Here is a 22450-nt window from a genome sequence, read left to right as displayed (position 1 = left end):
ATTTAGATCTAGTTTTGCTAGTAAGAAATGGGGAGGAGGGTGTAATATAAAGCTCATTTTAACTGTGTACCTCCAAGCTCCAAGGAAAACGTTGACATTTAGGGAGATGTATTTAACCACATTCTTGCCAAGGGCGAGATCACATGTTAGAGTAAATTGAGGTTAGTTGGGAAAAGGGACAGGTTTTGGGCGGGCTTTGGTTACGTAAGGGGAAACCCTAATTGATGTGGGAAGCAGAATTTTCCATAACACCTGTTGGCTATTAGCTTAGCTAAAACGGAACATGGACAAAAACAGCAGATTCCATAGTCACGTAACTCTTGTATAATAGCAATAAACCGTTTTAAACACATTAAATGGTAAAGAAATTATTTTGAGAGCTGTAGAATTGCTCATAGGTGAGGTTTAAACTAATACCTTTGGATAGTTTGGACGCTCAGGCTGATAGCATATCACTGGAAACCACAGTATGCTGGAAACAGGTAAAACTTTAAGTGCTAAGCTAAATGAAGCTACGCGCCTCCTGGCTTCATCTCCTCACCCAAAGACAGCCGGTAAGCACATTTCCCAAATGTCCAACCAATTAATACATAAAAAAAAAAATTAACAGTCATTTTTCAGAATTCTCAAATGGAATTTTATTATTGGTATTTTTCTGGACTTCCATCACATACCTGCAGGGCTGCAAAGGGTCAAAACCATGTAAGAGTATGGTAGCACGCATTTTACAAATACTCTACACATTTCATGTTCCTCCAACTTGTCACGCTTTGTGGTTGTGACTAACTACAGGTTATTGCTCTCCTCGTCTGAGAGCCCCTTCCCCTGGTTGCTACCTAAAAAGGGGCTGAACCGTTCAGCAAACATCTTCAGACTCATTTTCGTGTCCTGTGAACAGCTATCTTGGAAGGCTATGGAGGAAAGCTGCTAAAAAAAATTCAATGTCAACTCTCCCGGATAACGATGATGTAAATTTACTAACTATTTATATTTTTTTCTAGAGTTAGCCACTTAACAAACATGCCGTTACTTGTGGAAACATAACCCTCTGAGCTGTGGCAGACAGAGGCCGTCTCCCCCCAGGTAACACTGGGAACACAGAACAAGAAAAGAAATAAAATAAAAATACAAAAAAAGAAAAAAGAAAAAAAAAGATTCACAGGAGACAGGCAGTGATTGCCCTGTGTGCATTTCCATTTCATTCAACTGCTCAGTCCACTATAATGTCCTGTCCCCATTATGGCCCCTCTGAGCCTGACTGTCCAATGAGTTTGTGTTGGGCGACGTGGAGAATGGAGTCCCTCTAGGCACACATCAGGGAATGGTTGGAAACAAAAACGTCCAGATAGAAGACATGTGACTGCGATAAGACAGGGACGACTTCCTTCAATACAGGGTGAAAGTCTTTGAGGTGGATGGCCAATGTCCTCCATTGTCGTAAAGATCCAACCTGCTCCCTCCAGTCGGCTGAATGTAGAGTCGGAGGTTGTATTATAATAGGGTGGAGTTAGTGATGGAGAGGGGAAGAAGAGGGGGTGAAGCCGGCGTCCATACACACTACAGATCAGAGCAGGAGAAGAAGAGGGAGTGTATGGAGATCCAGGGGCTCAACTTTTCTTCATGGGCTTTTTTGAAAGAGCGGGGAGGTGGCCAGGGTTACAGGCTCAGGCAGTATTCAGTAGGTCCTGTATGGCTTTCTGCTGCGTCTCGTTCAGTGTTGATACACACTGTGTCCATAATCCTGCCGACACCTGGAGGACACAACGCAATGGTCAACCTCTGGACAGCTTCACACAGACTTTGGTCATTTATAATAATGGTATTAGCAGTTTAAGTGTGTATAAGAGTGCAGCATTTTACTTAATTTATCATTAAGTTTCTTTGTTACGGCTCACCTGTACTTGACGGATGACATTTGCCAGCCGCTTGCTGCACGGGTCTTCACTCTTCACCGATTCATTTGCAACGCCATCTGCGATGATGAGGAAAATTTTGGGGAGGTTGGAATTGTCTGGTCCAAGGACAATAGGGTTGTTGCTGTGGAGAGATGGAAAAAAGTCAGCAGGAGGGAAATTTAAAAAAGAAGGGAAAAAAAGGAAGTTGTTTCTACAGGTCTGAGGGTAAGGGTGGATTAAGGTGGGGCAGTCGTACCTTTCAATGAGGTCACACAGGAAGTCAAACGTGTGGACGGCCTCCTCTTTGTCTTCGTTGAGCGGTAGCCAGCTCAGCCAGTGGGGAAGGATCTCGTTGACATTGACACACTCAGGTCGGAACCTCATGACCTTTCCGACAGCGGAGATGCAGTTCTCTGTGGCGTTGACGTTCTCCTTGGAGCGCGAGTCAGGTGACTGGATGACTCTGACCAGTAGGGGGATGGCCTCTGGACCAGGAAGAAAGGACGGACACAGAGATCATGTAGCTTTCATCTCCAAATATTAATCTGCCGACAAAATCTAAATTATGTGATTCCTGATGACCACTAGCAGGCCTCACCTGTACAGAACGGGCGGTAGCTCTCTCCTCCATACTGAGCCATAACACCGACACCGTAGGCGGCTGCCTGTCGAACCTCGGGGCTCGTATCACACAGTGACTGCAACATCGGCCGCAGGAAATATTCGGCATATTTGAAAGAAGAGGGGCTGCAGTGCTCCACCACATCGTCAAAGATGCACAGACCCCACTGTCTGTCAGCCCACGGCCTGTTGGGACACTGAAGGAGACACAAGACAGGTCAGTCAGTAACTATTTAACTCAGTGTGTGATGTGAAAGAAAAACCAGACTGTTTTTCAGCACTGTTTGACACCATCTACAGTAGTGGCCACTTATTTGAACCTGAACTTTTAGTGAGGATATACAAATTTGTGCATAACTAGTTTCAAATGCTGCCCAGTTTTGGTTAAGCAGAAATTGAGTAAATTAATAATACACGAGCACAAACATATTACTCACTATTAGCTGGACGATGAGCTGCAGTAGCTGCTCGAACCAAGGAAGCACCTTCTCCTTGTAACTACTGAAAACCGAGTGCAGGATGTCTGACACTTTGGTTAGGATGTACACATCGTTCTCATCCTAAAGAGAAAAAAAAACATTAGGAGAGCTGGTACACTCAAACAAAATCATTCCCATAAGATTGTGTTTCATGTAGCTTTTATTGGACTAAACTTGAGGAGTGAAATCATTAAGTGAAAATATTCACCTCATCTTGTAACGATTCCTCCACCTGCTCATCATAGTCTTCATCTTGTCTCTTAGCTGTGAAGGACAGTGCTCTTGTGAGGATTATGTACAAATAGTCTTTCTATTTTTTTTCTTGAGTTTGTAAGGACAAAAGTAAACTAATGTCAGCATGTAGAAATCATGTGAGCTTTGTCTCCAAGGATTTTTGATGAATAAATATTCTACAGATGTGATGCCACCTCACCCTGTCTGAGCTCCTGGTTCTTAAAGTGTTCCTCCAGTTTCCCTTTCAAGATGCCGCCCAACTCCTCAAAATGCTCGTTGTTCAGACAGCCGTCTCCCATCAACTCAATACACTTTAAACAGGAACAAAAACACCAACATCAGTCAGGTAACACTGGAAATGCTAATAACCACTGTCTAATTGACACTAACAAACTAGTTACCACCAACACCTTTTCATGCAGTCCTTAATAGTGTGTGCATTGCTGCTTCATTCAGCATCTTTTTAGTTACTCTGCAGTTTTTGAAAATCAAGTGCTTCTGTTGGTACTTCAGGTTACTGAGAATTTTCTAGTTTTCATTTTAACATTTCTACATAAACTCAAAGAAAGTCAACTTAAAATCCATTTACTTCTACCTCTTTATTGTTAACATGATTGTCTGCGCTCTGCTACATTTGCAGGAACATGACTTTCCTGGAAATAAAAATCATTTTTTTACCTTGGCAAACGAATGCATAATTTCCGACAGGACGTCAGAGTCAGGCTCTGTGCCGATGGCCTTGATGAGGGCGTCGCACATGAAGAGCCACATCTGGGTGAGGTACTCTGGTCCTCGAACCCGTGCACATTCCAGCAGCAAGGGCATGGACTCAGCTGCTGCCACCCGCACACGTGAGACAGTTAAGGAAAAACCAGAACACCATTGACCAGCCCCCGTTTTTGTTCACGTGCCTCAAAACTCTGGCAGCAAAAGCTTTCAGTGATTGATTTGAATGTACTTGTTATACTGGATGTTAGAGAACATTAGTCCAGCCAAAATGATGACGAAGCTTCAGTTTTGGACATTATTAATAGCTCAAAAGGTCAAAAAGGCATAGTCCATGAGAAGGATATCATCGTGGAAGTAAAACTTGAGTAGAGGAACCATCAGCTTCACCACCTGCTCTGTGTACTCTACAAAACCCTCCTTCAGCTCTTTGGCATAACACACCTGGAAAACAAAGAACATAATCAGTATAATAAAACAAAAGTCTGCCCAGTTGATGTGTATGATTTAAAGTCAAGTGTCTCAATACTCCTGTAGTGGACTGAACTCACCAGCATCTGGCAGGCAGTGGCCTTCTCCTCCAGGCCGGCTGTCTTGATACCGAAACTCTGCTGGTCTCCCAGGTTGACAAACTCCCAGCCATCATCCTCTGATATGTTCTCCATGTCCTGGGCTACAAGACACAAACAAGTTTTATACATCTTTCATTTTGTTTTGCAGTCAACGACCACTGCTATTACACTGTAAAAATGGAGTTTATGGTTATTGCTATCATTTTACTTTAAGTGATAAATAAATGCAACACCCTGGGGGAAAAATAAACTCATTTCGATAAGGGTAGGAAGTGTTTTTAGTGAAGCTGTTCTTCACATAGTCATAATATGCATAAAAGACTCAAAAATGTTATACTGGCTTAATTTAACTCAAAACTAATTTAAATACCAAAATCAGCTTCAAACGTGGCCATAGAACATTCATTAGCCCCCTGCTGTTTGAGTCATTGTCTTCTAAATTAACCTACTTTAAGTACTTTTAGAATGGCTGAGGCATTGAAAAACAAGCAGCTGCACCAATACATTTTCCATTTCTATAACTGTATGAAATGACATTACAAATGTGGGAGAAAATGAAACCCTTCTCCTCACGACATTAACAGTTAACGTGGCCAAAATGCAGGCACCCATAGTTAAAAACCTCTGCCGAGTTACTTACTGTCAAGGAGGGCCACCTCAGGCTTGATGGAGGCTGTCTTCATCAGGGGGCCCATCACTACAGGCAGGTACTGCTGAAACTCTTTGCCCAGGATCTTACACATTCGGGCCCAGGCTGAGATCATGTACGAGATCTACACCACAAAAACATAGAAACATTACGGGTTGGCTTATACAGCAACATCGTAAAAACAATTTGGTTCAAAGTTGATTCTTCTTTTTTTTTTTTTTACCTGAGGATCATCATCCTCCAGGTCGTTAAAGTCCGTCTGGGTCTTGAGGAGCAGCTGCATGACAGCAGAGGCATCTGGCATGAACTACGGGGAAGAGAAAGACATTTTCAAGACAAGTTGATGTGTGTGAAGGTGAAAAGGCAGGATCAAGATTTTTTTGGCTAATATTAGTTGGACGAAACATCCACTAAAGAGTGTATTAAAAAAATAGGCAGCCAATTTAATTTATGCTCTTTGAATAGTTTGATCACATCCTGTGCAGACGTACCTTCTCTTTGCCAACAGCCAGGCCGATGAGGCTGATGCACTCGATGGTCTTTCCACGAAGCAGCCGCAGCTCCTTCTGCACAGCGTTTTCTACGATGTGTTTCAATGAGGGCATGAACAAGTCATAGTATGGCACAAACTTCTCCTCAGCCGTGTCAGCCACTGAAGCAATGGATGTCACCACCTGCTCCAGGACCAGTTTGGTGCCCTTCTGGATCAACTGGGAACAGAGAAACAAAAACAGTGAAAACTCCTGAAAGCCAAGAAGGAGACCGTCTGAACTCTCAGCAATAAAAGTGACTTTAAATCCTGTCAAGAGTGCTACGCCTGTATCACATACTAAGTGAACAAATGCCTGTCTGGATGTGATCCTTTTCAAACAATTTAAATTGAGTGTGTATATTTGTTTGTACCTCTTGCAGCTTGGCAACCATGATGACATGGAGGTGTTGCACCAAGCTGTCCAGATAAGGGATGAGCAGTGACTTGGGACAGTCCTCAGTGAAGTTAATGAGGGCAGCAGCAGCATGGGCCTGCACCCGAGGGTTACTCTGGTCCTCCATGGTCTGAAGCAGGGCTGAAATAACCTGGAAGGGAGGAGGATGCAGGGTCAGAGTCCTTCTTTTCTTATGTATTGCATTACATTTTACAGGTGTTCCCCTTAAACTGATGACTCATACACCATATTGTATGATATATTCCCTTCCCCAAAATCTAATAAAGATGATTAACAGAACACACCGCCATCAGAAAATATCAGTTTTCAGAGATTACATTTCATTGCAGTTACCTTATCGTGAAATTTCTTTTGGAAGGTGGGGGCAAAGTCTGTGGCCATTTGTCCAATAGCGTTGCAAGCAGCATACCGCACCCTCGGGTGCTGAGGAGGGAAAAGGAAATTAAACTCAAAACCACCACAAGACAACACTTGCTGAGTACACAATTCCTGTAACTTTAGTGACCAGACAAGAATACTAGAGAACAGAGAGAACAGAAGAAAAAAAAAAATTGTATCTTCATAATAAACCAAAACAACCAAGTTTAAAGTTGTGTGTCTTACAGGGTCGGAGCAGAAGAGGAGGACGAAGCTGACGATCTCATTGAGGATGGCCTCCATCTGCTGGTGGCAGCCCTCACCGATGGCTGACAGCGCCATCAGCCCAGCATGACGGTACTTCCAGTCAGCTAAACAAAAACAAAAACACACTGTTGAGCTCATGTTCACACTGACCAATTTAAAGAAAACAATGTCAATTTAAGTTTTGCGTTCCTCCCAAGCTTTAAACTTGCTTAACAAAAAAAAAAACCACACCTTTGTTTGTTTAACACAGCTGTGTGTCTTCACTACTTTACCATAATAATCAGTTATGGTTGACTTTAACCCAACATTAACCTTCAAATAGTTTCAGTACACACTTTTGTGAAGCGGTTTAAACATATTCAGTGATCAATGTTTTGACTTACAGTTCTGCAGCATCTGCATGATGTGCTGTTTGATCATTGGCAAGATGATCTTTCCTCCCAGACCGCAGGCGATTCTGTCCAGAGCACTTTCCCCAGCCACAGCATTACTGTGGGGGACAAAACACAAATATCTCAGATGACAGACAGACTGTGTGTGACCATACTGAAGAAGCACTTTACATCATTAGAGAACCCCTCCCCCTTCAATATAGATATCAATATTTATTAATATGTTATTTCAGTACTGGTGATGTATAAGATTCAAAACAAATCTGTCAAAAATGAGGCAGCAGTGGTGCTTTAGATCAGGACAGTAATTGGAATTCAACTTTTAAAGCGAACTACAAGAAACTAATCTGTAATAGGAGACTGTTGATCAAAAGGTGGGAGAGTACTGTTTGTTTCTAACTTGAAGGTGCTTTACCTGTCAAAGTCATCATCTTCCAACTCATCAGCCATGGCCCACTCATCATCCTCCTCAAGGTCCACCATCATAGCCAGCATCTGGGGCACTGAACACACAACACATTAATATTACAACCATCTGGAGTATTCTATCAAGCTTCATGTTAAATGATGGTGGACAAAATTCTCACCACTCTGAGCCACAATGGCAGTGTGTTTCCTCAGCATGGCTGCTGCAGTCTCCGATAAGGTGACGATGACCTCCAGTGCCAACTGCCTCTGCATGTTAGTCAAGTTGGTGTCTGCACACAGCTGAGGAGACAGGTGATCATGTTGGTCAACACTTGCAAATAAAAGCTGTCAGTAAAACAAGCTCTTAACTATTAGCAATATCATTCTTATGGGACTATGAGGTGCAGCTGTTATGAAGATTTAGGCTTTATTTGTGTATCAAGAGCAGTAAAGTGACACTTCTGCAGTAAGGTGTCCAACTCACCTTCAGACAGAGCTGCAGAGTGGCTTCCAAGTTGGGTCTTAGGTATTTAGGCGCTGTGTCTGCAATTTCCACCAATGACTTGAGCACAGAATCGTCTCCCTGGTAGCAGGACTCATTCACTGCCTGATCCAAAATAACAGAAGACATGGTTAATGTTGATAGCACATTCATTTAGACATGCTGCTAATGCTACCTTTACTACAGTCTAAGGGCTTGACCTCAATTTCCACTACTGTGAGTCAGTGAAAAAATATCTCACTAAACACTTTTTTTAATAGAGTTAGGGTGTTGAAACATTTATTGCTGTTGTGGAATAACTACAGGATTCAGGTTGTCCAACATAGTCTAGATGCCTCATTCTGTAGCAGGGAGAAACATAGTTAACTTAAATTATATAATAATTAAAGGTGGAAGGAAAGGCTACCGTTCTGTTTTATTAGCGATTTTTTTCTCCCTCTGGTTGTGTGTTTTGCAATTAACTTCCTTATTCTGGAGTCAATGCAAACACTCGCCTCTATAGAGCCTGACAACAAATGATAAGACACGTTGTGCTTCTCAGTGAAAGTAAACAGTGTCCTAGACAAAACCACCTCATGTAAGTCAGTCATTTTCACCTGGAGCCATTACTGTATGATCTGAGCTTGCATTTGCTAATGCATTTCTAATCATACACTATGGGTAATACAACATTTAGCTTACACTGATGGGCCTTTAGGGACTCGTGTATCAGCTTCACTGACTGCTTAAAAGCCATTACTGGAGCAAAGGATTACATAGTCATGTAAAACCCTGCTCTAGCCAACCAGTTCCTGAAAGTTGTGTGAACCCTCGGATAGCATCTCTAACTAATGTAGAGGGCACAGTACAAAATGATTCAACGCTCTAAGGCAATTCACATGATATTTTCTTACCTGCAGGATGCCTGGTAGCAGGTCAGCAAAGTGTTTCAGCAGCGCTGAATTGCTTTCGTTGGACAGAACAAATGATGATGCAGCTCTGGCTGCCAGGGTGCGGATCTGAAGGACAATTTTATAAAATATTAAATGTAAAAATCATATAAATTAGGAAATAAACTTCCCTACAGCTGTCCTAAAAATCTTACCTGTGGGTTTGCCTGGTCCTGCATGCACTGAACAAGCATGCGCTTAATAACCTCCATATAATGCTGCTGCTGGTTGCCAAAGATTCCTGGAAAGTTCCTAAAATAAGAGATGCATACGTCAGCCACCATATTTCATCCTGATTGCATAGTTTTGACTTTATTGATCATATAACTACATGATATAAATAAAAGCTTTGGCATAAAGTGAACAGGAGCTCACCAGAATATGTGCAGGGCAGCTTCTCGCAGGCCAACATTGTCAGTTGAGTTGACAGAGTCAAACAGAAACTTGAGCACCTCTGGCCACTGGTTATTCCCATCATCATCTACATTAAAGACACCACAATCAAGATTATTAAGCCGTCATTATTAGAGTGCAAGAAATAAGCCTTTTCCCCAGCTTTAAATATCTCTTTCTCCAAATGTTGGCAGGTATGTAAATGTAGCGCAGAAAAGAAAAAGTCAGCCAGACTGCAGAAAAACTCAGATGAGAATAAGATGTAAAGGAAATCTTTCAGGAGGAGATGTACCGATAAGGTTGCGGGAGAGCTCTGCTGCGATGTCGCAGACCTTCTTGCGGATGTTGGGTGAGGTCTCCTGTTGGATGCTGGTCAGCAGCTCTGTTTTGATGGCTGTCTGCATCTCCAGGGTCAGGCCTGGGTAGATCTCCTCAAAGGACGATGACAGCAGCCGTCGCAGAAGCACTGCTGCCATCTGTTTGACCTGAAGGGACAAAACACAAGTTTTAACGTTATGCTGCACTTTTCACCAAGGACCCAACATGAAGGCCCTTCACTTAAAAACATGTCATATCTTAGTTTTGCTTTGGTCAGACAAAAAAGGACTAATATTGTCAGTATAAAATCTCCATAACATCAATAAATGTGAAAGGACAAAACTGTATAATAACTGCCAAAACACATTGAGGAAATGTGGTGGAGTAACAAAAATGTTAAGTCAGTGGTCACTCTAGAAAAAAAACAAACACCTCAGTGACAAAAATCTGCAGCATCTCAGAAAAGCAGAATCACTCTCTGGGCCGAGTACCTCTCTGCCTGCTCCCATTTCATGGCTCTAAAAATATCAGGCTTGAGGTAAAGAAAAGGCGAGGAAGCATGAGGGACCAAGCAGCTGGTGGATTCAGAGTAAACATAACTAACCAAATGCCAAATCTGTGACTCACAACAAGCCTTCGTGTCAGGCCGTGGTGATGAGGGCCCACATGTGATAACCGGGCTACATTCTTAAAATGCCATCAATGTTGCACCTTGTCAAAGCAAAGATATTGCAGTAATGTAGGCAGGATTCCCTTTACGGACATGCTCTGCCTAACTTTCCAACACAAACAAATTATTTAAAACTAACCTGTTCCTCCTTCCTTATACAAACATGGTTTTGTGTTGGTCTCAGGGATAACACTTAAGACACTTAACTGATAATATCAACTGAGATTATTTATGTTTAAAAACACCTGTCAGCTGAACATAATACCACTACAGGATTTAGTGCACACACTACATTAAACTTTAACCAAACTTAAAAAGCTGACAAGATTTCAAATATCTACGGTTTGTAGCCTTCCTCTGATTCAGGCTGAAAGGATAAAATATGTCACGCCACGGAAATACATTGGTGTTAAATATACAAACCTCCTCTGCAGCAGATGCATCTCTGATGGCCTGCAGCAAGAATGTGATCTTAGTCTGACCGGGGATGGTGTCATAGGTCTCCTGCAAAGACAATTAATGGACAGTAAGAATGAGAAAAGCCATTTGGTGAATGCTTGCAGATGCAAATACTGTTATATGCACAACGTTAGCCACGTGGGGAATGAACCTCTACCAGCGAGAGACAGTGTCATGTTCACGTTGTTACAGTACAGGAAATGGCGTTTTGCACATGCATGTAATTCCACACTGAGATACGTTTCAAGCTTAAACACATGGTAAAGTCTAAATTAAACGTTTAGATGTTTTCATGAAACAAAAATAGGTTTGGCTGTTCATTAAAACATTTTGTTAAGTGGGTGTTTATCGCTCGCCTGCAAGTGATCAAGTTAAATTTGAAATAAATCTGTTTATTATATAGGACATAGATTCAGCAACAAAAGAATGATTGGTACACATAATAGACCTGAACTTAAGATCTGTATTGTAGAGTCATGTGTCATGCGTTTGGGGCTTTCCTTCACTCCTACACTCTTTAAATGTAGCAGTTCTTCCTGATCCGATCTGCGTTAATATCAGAGCTGAAATGAAGGCCTTTGTTGTGTTAATATACCAAAACCATCCACACCCTGAGGCTGCTTTACATTAAAGCTTTCTACAGGCCACTGCAAGGCTTTTTGTGAAGTATGCCAGAAAGTGTTGAATAACCTTATAAGTTAGAATCAGATAAAATGCCACCACATTTACATTGGGACACTTAACATAAACAAAGCAGATTGTTCGCCGCCTATTTGTTTTGATCATCACTGTTCCTAAAGCTGGTTCATTAAAGCCACATGAGAAATGCAAACACGCATGATGATCTTTGGGGAGGGACTGAAACCTTGGCTGTGTGCACAGGAGGAAAATATCACCAATGATCATGTGCAATTGTGTCATCAAAGTCATCTAAAGAAACTAAGAGAAACCTAGTTAGTCACATTTCTGTTGGACAAATGTGATAATGTGGCCCTAAAACCCATTTAAATAGACTTCTTGGGTGTTTTTAAGCGTGGACATTTGCATGACAAAGATGTCAGGGCAGGGACAAGTATCCAAGTGGCAGCAGTATGGTGGGGGAGAAGCCTGATTATTGACCACTCGCATTTGATTAGAAACTGGCTGCATGACCCTATCAACTAAAACTACCATTACAGTGCATGTTAACAATGGGCAGCTACTATTATAACATGATTTAAGAGCATAATCTGCTGTTTGTGGCTAAGTATTGTCATTTACCTCACATACACTAACATTTAAGTGGTTTTTATACAAATCAAGTAATTCATGGCATTCTCTGGACAAAGTGCCATGTTCAAGTCCCACACTGGGCTGTAAAATCTATTAAAAAAAAGGTGACAACTTCTGCATCTAATCTTCAGACACTGAGGGCAGTACACAACCTCAAGACTGTTGCAATACTGTACTTCATGGCTTGCCGTCCATCTCACCATGTCGTTAATGGCATACGCTAATGATCTGGACACCTACAAATGTTTAGTAGCTGTAGTCTTTGGTTGTTAATATAAGGGTTTAACAGTTCTTTGCGGGTGGATCAATTCCCATTATGTGTGTAAGATTGAAAGGGGAGGGTTCCTATAAAAGGATGAAATCCAGTGAGCTTAGCATCGCGGCACCCAGTCTGTGTTTTATAAAGAAAAACGCTGACTGCTAGTGAGAGGGGCAGTGTGATAAGATTCAACCACCTCATCCAAAAGTCGTTTGCTGAAGAGGGAAACCGGTAACAATGCTTTGACCGCGACAAGCGCCTAATCGTGGTGGGTGGGAAAAGTGAATAGGCCAGCTAGACTCAGCCGAAACAAATCCTCTGGGAGAAACTAATCCAGAGGGACGGGATGACATCGAGGCGAGCCCTGGACATGGCGGGGCTGAAACAGATAAATAGCCTCATGTGTGACATTAAATCAAACAAGAAGAGCAAGAACACGTTGTGATTAAAAACACTTTCACTAAAAACCAATGAAGGCCACTGCTAATCCGGCTCGCCCTCTAAATGAACTGGCTTTAAAAGTCCTCATTTAACGTTGCCCACTAGCCTTGTAGCTCAGTAGTGTACTTGTGTGACATACATTCATGTCTATAATGTCTCCATTCCTGTGCTTATTCATGTCTGAGCACGCCGGCTAATGAAAGTAGCCACTTAGCTTCATGCTACTTCCTGCACTCTAGCTAGATGACTAGCTTCGCTGTCAGCTGAGACACAATTTGCGATAGGTTTGCCCAACAAACGGGACATTTCCGTGTGAATCAAACCGGACTGAGCGTGACACAAACACATCGACAACCACACGGTGTCTCGGCTGTGCTCCTATCTGTAGGATCTATATTATGTCCCCGTAACTACGCAACACGGTGAAGGTAGTTAGCCTTAGCTGACTAGTAGTCGGTGTCTGCTTCACAGCCCACGTGGGCTACAGAGCTTGACGGTTAGCTCTCGGTAAGCGCCGTTTTGTACCTTCGCCTGAAGTTGTCACCGGTGAAAACAGCTCCGTTACTCCTTCTCTTACCTCTGATTGTTTCCTGACGTTGTTGTCAGGGCTCATCAGGTTTCCCAGCAAGAGGTAGAACTGCTGCTGTTCCGCCATTGCAGTGAGTGAGAGCCAAAAAAAAGAAGGACCAGCCGGGTGGAGAAGCGGCGACTTGAGCCCGGGCCGGCAGACCCTGAGTCGGTCATACAACGCTGCTGAAGCCCCATTGGCCCAATTCATCACCTCCAGTCGCCGCTCATTGGCTGGGAGAGCTCTCGTAAACACACGCTATTGGCTGACGAGAATCCGCAGCGCCTATTGGATGGAATCGGCGCAGGAAAGTGAATGCGCTGTTCCCATTAGCCTATGGTGAATAATTAAAGCGCGGGAAATTATTCAATCAATAATAGTGGAACTAAAAATGATGAAAATGTAATACAAATACATTTAAAAGCTATAATAACAACAAACGTAGAAATATAGAGTGAATTTAACAGATTAAAAAGACAAAACAAAACAAAGTGATAAAATATATGGTTATATCAATCAACCAATGAATGATTTATATAGCACCTTGCATACAGGGTAGTGTAGTTCAAAGTGATTTACAGTTGATTGGCAAGCAGATAATAACAGCTTGACAGAACAAGTGATAACATAAAAGAAAAGGAAGAAAAATGATGGAAGAACAAAAATAGAACAAATTAAAAGACAAGAATGGAGACCAGTGCACACTAGAGAAAATAATGATGATAAAAATGCTTAGAATATTTAAATAAAATCAGTAAATAAATAAATAAATAAAGCAAATAATGAAATAAATAAGTCAAATAAGAGAGAATAAGAGAAAAGTGTTAAATAATTATAATATGACTCAAAAAAAAAAGAATACAATTTTACATCAGCAATACACACGTGTAACACATGTTAACATGTAAGGCTCCTCATATAAAATGAATGTAAAGACCCTAAAATTGATATGTGATAAATGGGCAAGTCTTTTATTCACCACTGTCATTTTTCAAAGAAAAATACAACTATTTTCTCTGTCCCTTCATGTTTTCACATATAGTTTTGAGTTTTTGTACAATTAATTATTATAATTACATTTTTGAAAACATACAAGTCTCCCACACAGAGTATTAAAACAGATTCAGCTTAGAAGTGTTTTTCTTTATGTAACTATTAAATCTTTTATGAAAGGAGAGTCAAATTGGGAAAAAAAGTATATTGTATCTGCTTCTTCTTGCACCTAATTGAAGATAATATGCTCATTGAGTGATAAACCCAAAACCAGGAAGCAATTATTATTAACATCATATTTAAAAGAAATATATTTCAGATGTGTTTTTACCATTAACTGTAATGTTCACATTTCCCAAAACTTGGTATCAATGGAAACTTCTGGGTCTCTTCTAGAATTTAAAACAAGGTTTTTAATGCATGAGCTGAGTTTATGTTTTTTTATGATTGAAATACAGAAAGTATTTCAAAGTTGTATTTAGAGCTCAACTATAGTGGGATTTGGTAAAATCACAATCAGCCAGTAGATGGCAGCCAAGCTTTGTTTTATTATTTCTACAATGCTTTTTTCCAATGAATTTGGTGGACAGATTTGTTTGCCAATACAAACAGATGAAATGTTTGCCCTTTCATATTGTCATTAGTATCATTATGTAACCTATTTGTTGTCCAGTTTATTTTGTTCCAACATTCATTTCTATCCATACTCTCCCTGTCTCATAGGGCCACCTAAGGTAACTTTTTCATTTTTATTACATTTATTTTGTTACTTTTTTATTGTTTTAGTAACACTTCCGAGGGTTTGTCTGTCATCGCTGAGGGTGGTCTTACTGGGACAATGAGCTGCAGGAAGTCAGGTAAAAAAACAGTATCCTTGGTCTTTCTCCCATGGATTCATCTTTAATCTTACTGTTTTATTTAAATGGTGGTTCAGACTTTGTGAGCAGAAAATATACATATATACATTGAAAAACCCTGAAAGACTGTTATTTACTATTATTGGTGCTTACTTTACAGATATATAGAGACACACTCCTTTTCTATAAGAGCTTTTCCTGTTATATAGTTTATTACACACTTGGTCCACTCTGCATGGTTTTGGCAGCACCCCTACTGGTCTGAATTATAACTTGCTGCTGTTCACAGAGCCGCAGCAGACAGAGTCCAGACCTCTGGATAGCAGGCTGAAACCAATCTGCACCATTCTTCTCTCTAAAACCTGACAGCCTAAATCAGCAGGGATCCCATGATGAGAACAAAGTGAAAGGTAAGATTCATTTAGGTTTTAACTCTCTGTGCATGGATCAAATAGCACACTCATTAGCATTTTTCCAATTAGCTCTGATGCTGAAAGAATTAACATGGATCTCAATTTAAAAACATTGGTTTATTATTGCAGAACTTTCTGCACAACACATTTCAACTAGTGGTAGAAACAAAACATTTGAAGTTGAAGTGACCTTTGTAATTTTTACATTCACAGAGCTGCTTCTTCAAAAATATCCACTTTAACCTTACTCCTATTGACTGGGGTCCTCACAGATCCCACATGTGCTCTATTCTATCAGTCCAATTTTTCATGAGTTTGTTAATCAATTGGCTCTTAATGACTACATGTCATTGTTTTCTGTTTCTGTTTTAATTAGTATTTTGTAATTATTGTGGGATCCCACAAAATGCAAATTAACTAACTTTCCTTAAAAAAAAAATTCAGATTAATTACATGACTAATAATGAGAGGTAATAAGTTAACGTATTGCTGTGATGGTTGTTTCTTACAGTAGTTGATTCTTGAGATCCCTCTGTGGTCCTTGTATGTTAAATACATATGTTGGTAGAATAAGAGTAAAACTCTCTAAACACATATGTGAAAAGTAAGTGTTGTGATTTAAGTATCTTGCCGGTACTATTATGGCCTGGCCCAGGAGGCCACAACATCAGGGAGCCAAGATACAAAGGTAACAAAGATAAATTTAAATAAAATTAAATAAATAACTCAATATTTTCAGTATGGAAGTCAGTAGTGTGATGTGCATGAGTAGAAGACGTGTATGCAGCTGATGTAAGGTGCATAAAAGCAAAATGAAATACTAAAGTAACATAATCAAACCAAATAAGGTGAGACACAGAGAGAATGAATAAGCTGCAGCTGTGGCTTTAATAACCTGAAACACTGCAGGTCCTCAGGTGTTCCACGTTACACTAACGATTACCTGCAGAACAAGGAGACATGCAGGTTAATACCAGATCCAACCTCAAGATGACACCAGCAGTCATCACAATATGACAAATGTGCTGTAATGCTGGTGTACACTTAGGTTCCATAGCACAGCAATGAAGATTTTAGTTTTTAATTTTACTAAAATGTCTGCTGCTTTGCATATTGAAAGAGTGCCGAATTTAAGACCTCATCCTTATTACTCAATGGTCATTAGCGTAAAACAATCTTACACAGCGGGTATATGCTGATAAAGAAATTTACATTAAAGTTGTCACATTTTGTTGAGATTGATGTACCTTTTGCCACAAAGTTTGTGTTTAAGGTGGCTCTAAAGTTAATGAACAGACTAAATAATCCATGCCAAGTTCAGGATTTATGGAAATCTAATTGGGCAATAATTTGAAAAGATGAGATGTGATTTGTTAATATCTACGTAGGCTGCCAAATGTCAACCATTGTTAGTAAGTATTTGCTTCATCCAACATAATTCTGCAGTGTAGCATGTGTGTACAAAATGCTATTTAAACCTGAAGGTAGATAAAATATAATTACCAGGTCATCTGTTTTGGGTTTCATATAATTTCAAACATGACAATTTGACAGCTCTGTAAATGCTGGGATCATGTGAATGATTTGCACATTACTGCCCTGAAATGGTAAGAAAACCTCTTGTTAAGCAGTGTATCACTCCCATGTTATTGTTGCTCTGCTGTCATCAACTTTAGTGAGCAAACTTCAAATTCTTCTCACTGTGGCAGTTTCTTAGCAAAGACACCATTGTTACTTTCTCTTACTGACATCACTCTTCCTAGTGGACTGTATTTCTTTTGTTAGTTGGACAAACAACAAGGGGCTGCTTCCATCACACCCATATGACACATAACAAATGGTGCACCCACCCAAACCCTCCAAAGATATATCTTAGACCAACAGGCAGATTAAAGGGACACAGTTTTGGATCTCCATGTTTACTACAAACTGCTGCTATAGCCTACAATACCATATCTAACTGACAATCTCTTTCCAAAATGTATGAGATGAGTAATCCATCATAGTTAACATCATGTCCTCTTTTGTTTTTGTCAAGGTAATCTTATTACACTCACCACAATATAGAGGCCAGTGGTTACCTGGAAGGAAGGAAGGAAACATATTAAAAATGTTAGACTCTGTGATAACCTGAAACATATAGTTACACCTAGATACAGAGCAGACTTGTGGGACATTTGAGATGTATTTATTATTATTTAATGGTAAAGGTGGTATTTATATATTTTTTACGTTATTTTCAGCGACATTTTAAACACTCAGAGCTGAGTGGAAACAGAGCTGCTAAGCGTCTTCAACTACATACAAGGACTTAACTGCTGCTAATGTATAACCCCCTAAATGGAAGTGCCATTAAATCATTAAACTGGAGGCCTGAATGTGTTACCCACAGACCTCCAGTTACATATGTGGACAGGCTGAAGTGGAAAAGGAGAGAAAGATGGATGAAGAGAGAAAGAGCAAGTTTAGCGAAGAGGGGATGATGGACAGGCGGCTGGGTGTTCAGGTTTTCACCACTCACGCAGCCCAGAGACTCTGAGACTGTGTGGCTGTGCTTAACCTTTATTTATTCAAGGAAAGTTGTTAGAAATTCATGTTTTTTTTTGTAAATCTCAGAAAACCGCAGTCAGCATGTGAACATTTAGAGTTTTGCACCTTGCGTACGATGTGCAGTCACGACACCCAGCGGTTGTTGGTCGAGAAATAGCTCAAAGGCTAACTTCTTCTGAAACCTCAATCTCTCATTTTTGCGTTTCTATTTCTACACAAGTAAATAAACAAATTATGAAAAGTACACAAGAGAGGTTTGGAGCTGTCAGACTATGAAAAGAATACATATTTTTTGATTTGGATAAACTAAGCTAACAGTTTCCAACTGCTTCAGGCATGTGTGCTTATCTACTCAACCTACAGCATCTCTATTCAGTCCTGTAGGTAAATTGGAAATGATTATACTCATAATTTGCATATTTCTCATAACTGTTTATGAGAAATGTCATTAACTATTTCCCAGAATTTTACCCTGTTTACCTTAAATGCATATGTTTTTTCATGCACAATTTACCATATGTGTCCTCACTGGACTGCTTCTCTAACCACTAAAGTGCAACTACCCCCTGTTTCTACTTGTGTGTGTGTGTGTGTGTGTGTGTGTGTGTGTGTGTGTGTGTCTGTGTGTGTGTGTGTGTGTGTGTGGGGGGGGGGGTGATGGGGGGTTTATTGCTCCAGCAGAAAAGTAAACCAGCAGAGACTGCAGGGGTTTTTAAAAAATCAACACAGCCAGGCTTGTTTAAAACGAAGCAACCCAGAATGTTTGAAGCATTAAAAGTCAATATTTCTTTGTGACACACAGACCTGTTTCACAGTAGAGCGCTGTGTGCTGGACAAGGCATCCATTTAAAGCTGCAACGTGAGGGGCGGGGGTCGGGGTCGGGTGTTGGTTTGGGGGTTTAAGAGTTGTTGGGTTACCACTGTAGGGCTCCTTTACGGCTGGTCAAGGATTGATGGAGATCAGTGGAGATGAGATGAACAGATATGATTTTCTAGTTCAATAATGAATACATACAGTAGGCCAAGGACTTCATAGTAGTGCCCTCTTTTCTACAAAATATACTTCTATACTACAAATTTGCATGGGAGGAAATGCATTATTTCCTGTCTAGATTACATGTACTTGCAATGTTTTTTCTAACCCAGGAAGTGTGGTGTTCACATACTGTGGAGAAGCTGTAGGGATGGATGTCAAGATGGATGATTGGTCATACAGCACTAAAGACTTGTGGTTAAGTTTAAGCAACTGAAGCCTACTTGGTTATTAAGGTTTGGGAAATATGTCATTCTGGTTAAATGTTGCTTTAGTTGTAAGGAGAAGATGATGGAAGGAACTAATTTAAATAATTCATTCTCTAACCATTAATATTTTGCAGATACTTTCCGTATGAACATTTTCATTTCATCACAAAACCTTATGAGCATCATAAAGTGTTTTACAAAATGTATCGACTGCTACAAATGAATCATATAGGAGACTTTTTATGTATTACTACAGGCACTAGCAATACTTTTTACCTAAAAATAACAATGTGTGAAAGGGGTCACTGAATTTTCACCAAATACGCAGTTCCCCTCAGCTCTGTGGAACAATTTAACATATTTTAGCTTGTTGTTTTGGTTGTAAAGTCTGCAACTTTACTGCTTTGGTTCGGTCTCACAGCTCTCATCAGCGTAGTTTCCAGACAGCTGCTAAATTCAGCAAAAAGATCTAAAAAGCAACGGTGTGCTGCCTGCCAAAAATGGAAGACAAAGTTAACAACAAGCAGGTCAGCATCAGAGGAACCAGATATTTCCCTCAGGAGTTGGTAGAGACAAACATTTTTAAGACTTTTTTGTTCAATAGCTAGCAAAGGCAAAACATATAGTGGCTTTGTAAGTTGTAAAAGGGAGTGAGTACTGAGAAAAAAAGCACTTATGATTAGCAGATACACACTATTTCACAAATTATACTATTCTGAGATTGCAATGATGCTTACAAAAGACAGGCAATCAAATGTACCCAATGGAAAAGAAAGAGAAATGCCCAGAGGTGGTCTTAATAGCTACTTGATTTTAACCTAGGTGGACACAGCAAAGATTATTTCGGATTTTCCAAAAGATACCGACTCGTAAATCACAGGAGGCTAAATGAGCTCTAAACCAACTATTACTTTTAGATTTTCTGAATCACATGAGGTGATGTAGAAGTTACTATCATATTCACTCGTTGTAGTTGACAGCTTGTTGGCCTTCTTTCAGACCCCCTGAAGCCCACTGTCCTTTTTACTGTTCCAACCTGGCCATCATTCACTGGTCTTGCTTTTGCTTTTGCCGAGCACTCCCCTGCGTCTCCCTCTGCCTATAATCGTTCAGCCTCAGCAGTGACAGGAGGGCTGTAAAAACAGAGCCCGAGGAGGTCATCCTGAAGTTTGCACAGCAACGAGCCATTCGTCCTCTCAGGGGGGTTTGGTACTCTGCTGTGGTGAGACTGAGGCTGAGAGAGATGAATATCCTGCTCTGTAAAGGTTGGAGATGAGGCCGGGAAGTATTATTTGTCCCTTTTTACACTGCTGGGCACACAGGAAGCTAAATGATCCTGTCGTTTTTCAGTGGAAATGATTTATTGATGCTATTAATTTCCAAATGAGAGGTCACCCCTTCACTTTTTCAGATTGACATCCACTTCTACAACCATACCTGACTTGTGTCTCTGTCAGCAAGAACAATCATATTTTCTGAGATTTCTGTTGTTTTTGTGTGAAAAAGATGTGTGTCCACACTAGCTTTTTGAGGTGATTGTCAGGTGTTTCAATCACTGCAGATGGAAGGTCAAAACGGAGGGAAAACTTGATTGATTTTTAGTGTGGAGGTTCATTTATGACCTTGTGAACACATACTGTTACTTTTATAAAATATTCCATGCTGAAGGTTCACTTAGTGATTTAGAATAGAAAGTAAATGAATGCTTTGCCTTCTAATATCTAAATTAGTTTTGGGGATTCTCTGTTTTCTATAGTGGATTATATGCTAATCCTGAATGTTTACAGCGTATTTATGGAAGAAAAATCATTTCGACACACCCAATGTTTTTGTGGTAGACCTATTTACTTTAGCCGTCCCTACAATCCCCAGTGCTCACTATCAGTGTTGCATTCTGATTCAAAACACAACTTGAGCATGCCAACAGTTGTGTTGGCAAGATGAAATAAATAACACAAATGTATCACATACCCAAAAACCTTTCATAAATAAGGAAAAGTGTGAAATCATGCAGTGGGATTTGAATGAGCCTCGAGGGCCAAAGATCAGACACAGGGTGGATGCAGAAAATCGAATGTACTAGTTTGTAGTTACTAAGTTTGTGAATAATGCTCAGAGACTCTGTCAAAGGGGTGCTAATTTGACTATGGTTGTAGTTTAAAGTGTATGACTTTTGTATCCAGTGATACCAGCGCATAGACTGCACCAATTTACACCAGAATTTGTATTACAAACAATAATTAGAAAAACTGTATTCAAGTAAAAATGTCCACATAATGACTTAAATGTTGCTGTTTTGGATTGCATCATACTGTAGGGAGTTCATGTCTTCGAAGTCAGGCTAACTTCACTTCTGTCATGTACTTTTGTCATTGGTCATCACTGACACACTCAGTCAAACTGATCAGTGAATCAATTATAGGTGACTCTGGAGGCTAGATTGGATTTCTTTGTTTAGGCAAACAAATGTTTGTCTGTGCTAATGGCGTTTGCTATTGACTCAGTCTCCTGATTAATTTGCACATTGATGATACTGCAGCTGCGTTCGACCAACACTGAGGGTCATTTTATCATCAAAAGTTTCAAAATTGACATCTGAACACTTATCTTCATTTTTTAGCCGGGATCATCAGCAAAAATCACAATATAGAAAAAGGCAAATTCAATAAAACTGTAAAAATGTGTCATTAATTGGCCTGAGAGTTATAGCAATAACAAAAGTCTGCCACTAAAGGCAAGGCCATTATGTTTGGGACTTGTCTCCAACAGAGAAAGAAAATTAAATGTTTGGCATTTTTTGATAGTGTGTTACCATGTAGAGGGAGGCTCTGTCTGTCTGGATCACACCATCTTGAACTTCTGCACTGTAGCCAGCAAGTGAAATTAGCAACAGCTTAATGCAATCTTTAATCAGTCAAGGAAGTTTTCTCTAATTGTTGTTTTTTTTCTCTCAGTTTTCACAGTTGTTTACATTTTGACTTTTCTGTTTTTTATTGTCTAACCAAAATACATTGTGTGTGTTGAGTGCATTTCCATC

The 22450-nt window shown here is 40.2% G+C and overlaps 1 protein-coding gene across 1 annotated transcript; it reads right to left on the bottom strand.

The window, feature by feature from the left end:
* Window positions 1-613: 613 nt before the first annotated feature.
* kpnb3 (karyopherin (importin) beta 3) lies at window positions 614-13475 on the bottom strand. The gene is made up of 26 exons (XM_053314571.1): window positions 13368-13475; window positions 10783-10863; window positions 9664-9856; window positions 9354-9459; window positions 9134-9230; window positions 8943-9047; window positions 8032-8154; window positions 7727-7847; window positions 7555-7642; window positions 7131-7237; window positions 6727-6851; window positions 6457-6546; window positions 6080-6253; window positions 5668-5886; window positions 5400-5483; window positions 5168-5300; window positions 4507-4628; window positions 4303-4399; window positions 3908-4080; window positions 3429-3540; window positions 3204-3259; window positions 2954-3076; window positions 2494-2713; window positions 2152-2380; window positions 1896-2037; window positions 614-1751 (listed from the first exon to the last, which is right to left on the bottom strand). The coding sequence occupies exons 1-26, from the start codon at window positions 13443-13445 to the stop codon at window positions 1665-1667; spliced, it is 3285 nt and encodes a 1094-aa protein (XP_053170546.1). The 5' UTR covers window positions 13446-13475; the 3' UTR covers window positions 614-1664.
* Between the last annotated feature and the right edge of the window lie 8975 nt (window positions 13476-22450).

Source organism: Scomber japonicus, chromosome 24 (genome assembly GCF_027409825.1).
Source record: "Scomber japonicus isolate fScoJap1 chromosome 24, fScoJap1.pri, whole genome shotgun sequence".
Taxonomy (NCBI): domain Eukaryota; kingdom Metazoa; phylum Chordata; class Actinopteri; order Scombriformes; family Scombridae; genus Scomber; species Scomber japonicus.
This window is presented reverse-complemented; position numbering and strand designations above follow the sequence as displayed.

Bases quoted from the DNA above. Each gene is read 5' to 3' on its own strand.
- kpnb3 (XM_053314571.1), bottom strand. From the start codon at position 13,445: ATGGCGGAACAGCAGCAGTTCTACCTCTTGCTGGGAAACCTGATGAGC. The intron at 2,714-2,953 runs GTGAGTAATATG...TGTCTCCTTCAG, and splicing joins AGCTCATCGTCCAGCTAATA to TGTCCCAACAGGCCGTGGGC. The intron at 2,381-2,493 runs GTGAGGCCTGCT...TTCCTGGTCCAG, and splicing joins CTACCGCCCGTTCTGTACAG to AGGCCATCCCCCTACTGGTC.